Source organism: Propithecus coquereli, unplaced genomic scaffold (assembly GCF_000956105.1).
Source record: "Propithecus coquereli isolate 6110/MARCELLA unplaced genomic scaffold, Pcoq_1.0 Scaffold803, whole genome shotgun sequence".
NCBI lineage: Eukaryota > Metazoa > Chordata > Mammalia > Primates > Indriidae > Propithecus > Propithecus coquereli.
Window position 1 is genome coordinate 3,310 of NW_012154208.1, and position 6,140 is coordinate 9,449.

The 6,140-nt window shown below is 58.1% G+C and overlaps 1 protein-coding gene across 1 annotated transcript in view; it reads left to right on the forward strand.

The window, feature by feature from the left end:
- Positions 1-989: 989 nt before the first annotated feature.
- Positions 990-6,140, forward strand: part of LOC105825544 (ankyrin repeat and MYND domain-containing protein 1-like) — a gene marked incomplete at its 5' end in the record, with an annotated part of 50,454 nt that continues 45,303 nt past the window's right edge. The window contains 4 exons of the mRNA XM_012663387.1: positions 990-1,206; positions 1,531-1,695; positions 2,520-2,956; positions 5,149-5,320. Coding sequence (XP_012518841.1) covers positions 990-1,206; positions 1,531-1,695; positions 2,520-2,956; positions 5,149-5,320 — 991 coding nt within the window. The remainder of the gene's footprint in view (positions 1,207-1,530; positions 1,696-2,519; positions 2,957-5,148; positions 5,321-6,140) is intronic.

Below are 6,140 nucleotides of genomic sequence, written 5' to 3' on the forward strand. Positions count from 1 at the left end.
TCCATCCATCCATCCATGCAATCACCCATCCATCTATCCACCTATCCATCCATCTATCCATGCAATCACCCATCCATCCATCCATCCATGCAATCGCCCGTCCATCCATCCACCCATCCATCCATCCATCCATGCAATCACCCATCCATCCACCCATCCATCCATCCATCCTTCCATCCATCCATGCAATCACCCATCCATCTATCCATCCACCCACCTACCCATCCATCCACCCATCCATCTATCCACCCATCCATCCATCCATCCACCCACCCATCCATCCACCCATCCATGCAATCACTCATCCATTCATCCACCCATCCACCCACTCGGCCACCCATCCATTGACCCATCCATGCAATCACCCATCCATCCATCCATCCACCCATCCATGCAATCACCCATCCATTCATCCATCGTGCAAACATCAATTGAGCCTGTAATCATTGATGACTGTTGGGTATAGGAGTCACTGTAAATCCACAGGTTCTTGATCATGAAGGGGGTTTATGTACACAGAGGAGGCTTTGTGGTAAATAAGCATGGGACATGCATGTTCTCTACTCAGAAAAGTGAGCGAGCAGAGAGTAGGGAATGGAAGCCTCATGCTGAGAGGAGGACCTACGCGTGTGCTGGTCTCCTTCCCACCCAGGGTCTTTGCTGTGAGAGCTCATTTCCCAGAAAACATGAAGTGGTGCATCAGAGATGCACAGGGTCCACATGAAGCTGGCATGTTCCTGCTGTGTGAGCCCGAGCATCTTTGCCCCTGTGTGGCATGCCCCCATGGCTGCGTGCATCTGGGCTGACATGACTGGGGCTCTGCGTGCTGAGGCGCACACAGTGCAGGGAGCAAGGAGGCCCCGGGCAGGGTGTGGGTCTGAGGAATGAGCAGAGGCAGAGTTGGAGGGAGGTGGCCGGATGGTCCTTTCTCACGGTGGGTGTGGGGTGTGCAGAACTGCCTAACACCACTGGGCCCGTTGTGTTGTCAGGAACAAGAAGGCTCACAGCAGCTGGAACATGGGCGCCATCCTGGAAGGGGATCGCGGTGGCTTTGCCTGTTGTGGGCCCAAGGAGCGGTTTTCCAAGGAGATGATCCTGAAGGCTGAGGAAGGGGACCACGATTGGATTCAGGGGATCCTGAGGGACAACTTTGTCAGTGCCGATGTGGCCGACTCCAAGGGCTACACTGCGCTGGCTGCAGCCGCCGTAAGCCCTGCCCCGCCCCGCAGGTGCCTGTAGGGTGCCGTGGGGTCGGGGAGCGAGGTCCGAGGGGGGCTGATGTGTCAGAAATCCCCTCACCTGGGTGTGATGTGCGAGGCCAAATGGGAGTGGAGGGCTGGGGGCAGGTCACCTCTCCGTTCCTCTGTCCCGTGCTCGACCTCGTCCCCGCGCCATGCTCGGGTGTGAGCGCCAGTGCCTCGCCCTGTTGTGGGTGGCCTTGCCAGGGACAGCAGGACGCCAGGCAACACTTTCCGCCCCGTTGTGGAGGGCCAGGCACATCTTGGCGATTCTGGCTTTGTTTTCCTCCAGGTTCATTGTCACTGTGACATTGTCAACCTTCTGCTGGACTTCGGGGCTGACGTGAACAAGTGCACGGACAAGGGCCTCACGGCACTGAGCATGTGCTTCCTCCTCTACTACCCGCCCAGGGCTTTCAAGCCCAATGTCGCTGAGAGGACCGAGCCTGAGCCCCAGGTCAGCACTGGGTGGCCACCGCACCACCCACCGTCCACTATTGGTCTCTCTGTCTCTCTGTCCAAGCGTCCACCAGCCACTGCCCTCCTGTGTGGACCAGGCTCATGCAGAGCAAAGTATGGGACAAGGCCAGCAGGGAGGGTGCAGGGAGGATGGAGCCTGGGTGCCTCCCACGGAGGCAGAGGGACGAGTGTTCCCCACGAGCCACGTGCACAGCAGCTGGGGGCCGAGCCTGCCTGTGCCACGCTGTCAGGAGAGGGCGCTGTTGGGGGAGGGAAGGTACCTGCATTTCCAACAATGTCCTGGTGGCGCTGACGCTGCTGGCTCGGGGACCACGCTTCTGGGACTGTGGCTCAAAACGGAAACACAGCAAGAGACGTGCCATCTGGCAGAAATAAAATGTATGATTTAAATTTTTTGAGTAGCTGCATTAAAAGAAAGTAGAACAGGTGAGATTAATTTTAATAGCCTAATGTATCCGAAATCGGATCATTTCAGCGCGGCCTTTCCTGGGTCTTCCCTTCACACACCGCGCACCTCGGTTTTGGACAGGCCACGTTCGTGCGCTCGGCAGCCACGTGCAAGGTCACACAGCCCTGCTGTGGCCGGTTTGATGCAGGTTTCTATGCAGTGACCTCGCAGGTGTCTCCTTTTGCCTTCGGGGGTTTGTGGGAGGTGCCCTCGCCACGGCTCTGTCTTCTCAGTCTTGGTGCTTTGAAGACCATCCTAGGCCACGCCTGTCCTTGCTGAAGAAGGTTGTCGAATGGGGTTGACACTCTAATTTCTTCTTTCTTCTAATGACGCTCTTTTGGTACTTTCCAAAGGAACCCTCAAAACCCCTGGCCTTTCCAAACCTTCTGTTCTCCGTTGCGGAAACGAACACGGAGTGTCCCCGCTGCGAGGAGGGCGGCGGCGAGCTGAAGCTGGCCTCGGGCAGCGAGGAGGGCAGCCTCTCCGCAGGCGCTGGGCGCTCCCGGGAGTCCGCCGACCTGAAGAGCAGCTCTCTGACCTGGGACTCGCTGTCAGCGAGGGGCAGCGTCAGCGACGTGGAGAAGGGGCCCGAGGACACGTCGGGAAACACAGACAAGTGCACTCTGTGCAGCAACGAGACGCGCTTCGAGTCCGACGTCTGTGTGCGCAGCCTGTCCATCCAGCTCTCACAGAGCCTGCTGGAGAAGAGCGCGCAGGCCCACAGCATGCTGCCAGGCCCCGCCAGCCCCGACAAGGGGACCATGAGGAGAATGGCGCTGTCCATGGTCGAGTAAGTCACCGCCACGCAGGCTGGCGGGGGCGGAGGGTCGTGTTTAGGGTGAAGCATATGCTCAGGAGGTGATGTTTCTGGAGATGTGTCCGATGTTTGTGTGTCCACCGGGTCCGCAGCCCCCGCCCCCCACTCTGACCCCCGCTCTGACCGAGCCTGCCGGGAGTGCCAGCACTGCCAGGGGCGGGTCCACTCAGCGCTGTCCTGGCCCCGGTGTAGCCTCTGACGCTGGCTGTCCGGTGTCTCTACGGGAGCCCTGGGTGGCCAGCACAGGGGAGTCCTGGCCATGGTGCGTGTGGCGCCGACTGGCGCTGCCCGCCTCCCCCGTCCACGCTATCTAGACCAGTGGGTCTCAACAAGAGGTTCGAGCACCCTGGGGGCCAAGACCCTTTCAGAGAGTCTGCCAGGTCGCAACAATTCTCATAACAAACCCAAGACGTCAGTAGCCTCTGCGCTCAGCCGGCGTCGCTGATGGTGCAGAGACAAGGGCACAAAGGTGCGGCCAGCACCGCATCGGGCGGGCATCACCTTCCTTCGCAGGAGGGTGCTGGTTTCACTCGAGTGCTCTTGGGGAAGCAGTAAAAGTGACTAATTTTGTTAAATCTCGACGCTCTAATATTCCGCATGACGAGAGATGGGAAGGACGTCTGAACCGCACCTGCCGGAAACCAGAGCGTGAGGGTTCCCCCAAAGGAGCCCTGCCATGGGGCCGGGTGGCAACACCATTGGCCGCCTTTCCTCCTGGGATGCCATTTTTGATCAGAAGAAAGACTGACAGGCGCACCACGGCTGCTGTCTTCCGGATGTAGCCCATTCCTTTACGGAACCCATCCGGCAATGTCCGTTGCTTTCACATTTGCCTTTTCAAGTGAAAATTTGCATTTTGGACACTGCATCCATCAAGCCCTTCACTGCTTCCTTTCACCCGAGTCTTGGACGTTTAGAGACTTTGCGAGACGATGTCATTGAGTGATTTTACAAGGCTGTCTGACGACGTGCGCCAGCGCTGGGAGATCTGCGTGTATCTGTGAGCTCGTTTTTCCCACGCTGTTCCCGCATGACAAGTTCCGATATGGAGAATGGTGCTGGGGTGGAGACGCTCACAGGGAGAGGGAGACCAGTGGGTCTCAGTGTGGCCACGTGCAGACGCTGCCTGATGTGGTTCCAGGTTCCACGCTGCAGCCAGCTGAACCACCGCTAGCCCGGTTTCCACCCATGTCAAACAGGACCGTCCACAATTACCTGAAAAGACCATCAACATGATCCTCCTTTTCCCAGCCACGTATCTGTGGGAGGTGAGATTGTTCTTGTCTCCGTAACCAAAGCAACGCATCGCAACAGACGAGCCCCGGAGCGGGGACAATCCGCCACTTTCTCTCAAGCCGGACACGAAAGGCTTGCGAACATGTAAAATGCTGCCTCCCTTTTCACTGATCGTTTTTGTTTTATAAAATATAATAACTTTGCATTGAAATGTTGTACGCATTGACGTGCAACAGGTTTGGTATCGTTAGTTTTTAAGTGGTAAGCATTTAAGAATTTCTCAGTTTTAAAAATCTGGAACATGGCATCACCGATACAGAATCCACACGCACAGAAGCTCTGTGTGCTCAGAGCAGAAAGGGTCCCGGGAACGGGGGTTTGAAAGCCGCTGCGCTAGGCGGCCCCGCTCTCCCCGCTGCCTCCCTCCCCGCCAGTTCTGCGCTGGCCGTGGGGTCATTGGGGCCTCCAGCCCCTCCCCGCCTGCCCGCCCGCCTGCCTGCCCGGCCTCTCCCGAGCCCCGTCCCTCAGGCCTCCCCCCTGCGCCCCCACCCAGCATCTTTCGCCCCTGCTCCTCTTCAGAGTGTGGGTGGGGTGTGTGTGTGTGGTATGTGTGTGTGTAGTGTGATGTGTGTTTACGTGTGGTGAGTGGTGTGTGTGGTGTGTGGTGGGTGTGGTATGTGTGGTGTGTATGTTGGAGCGTGTATGTTGGAGTGTGTGTGTGTGTGTGTGTGGTCAGTGGTGTGTGTGTGTTGGAGTGTGTGTGTGTATTCTGTAGCACACATGCCACACCGCGCCCTCCCACACATCCTCCACCCCCAGCGCCTGCCCTGCGCCGTCCTCGGGGTCCTGTCCCGAGGCTGGTGTGAGGCCACCTGCACCTTCCCTGCGGCCGTGACCATGTCGGTGACGGTGTCGCCTGCTCCTCCCAGGCAGAGAAACCGGTGGCGGACCATCCAGTTGCTGCTGCGCCGAGGCGCCGACCCCAACCTGTGCCGTGTGCCCATGCAGGTCCTGTTCCTGGCCGTCAGGGCGGGGGACGTGGACGGGGTGAAGCTGATGCTGGAGCACGGCGCGAGGACAGACATCCGGCTCCCCCCCAAGGTAGGCGCCGGCTGCCCACGGGAGGGAGAGCGCGGCGAGGGAGCACATGCAGACTCCCCGGCCCGCTTGTCCCCAAGCCAGTGGCCGGTAGGCCTCAGAGCGGGGCAGGCGTCCCGCAGACGGGGCCAGCAGGCGCCCGCTGGTGTGGGCACTGGCCTGGCGCCGAGGGGCAGTCCTGTGCGCCCTGCTCTAGGATGTCACCAGTTGGGACTTTGAAACTCTGTTAGTTTTCACACTGTTCCATGGCCAGGAAACTTTCCAAAGTGTCCCCGGGGCTTGAAGCAGACTTGGGAATAGACCCGTGTTTCGGAGGCGGCGGGCCACGTGCAAGGGCCACGTGCCGGGTTGTCGCGGCCCAGATTGCAGAATGGGGGATGGACACAGAAAGAAACACACAGACACACACAAGGACATACAAGACTGCAGTAGACAATTCTACCAGTCGCTTTATTATATACTTTTTCTATGTCCGGCAGCTACTTCCTGGCACGTGACTACCTTGGGTGCCTTGAGGAAAACACATTTTCATTCCTTCCTGACGATTGCTCAAGGGAAGCAGACGTTTGCATCTTAACTTCTTGCATCTTAACTTCTTTATCTCATTACCGTATGCAGGACAATGAGACGCCTTGGCTTGTTTGCAAGACCCCAGGCGCTTGGTTATCTGTCATAAAGCTATCTGTCATGAGGAATAGTTCTGTTTAGTCAACAGGCCAAGCCCAGGCCTATTGACCTCTGGTGCCAAGGAGAGCACACCCAGTTTCGCTGACTCTGGACTTAAGCCAATTTTTGCCCAGGGACAGTCCCTACAAGGGTGGCG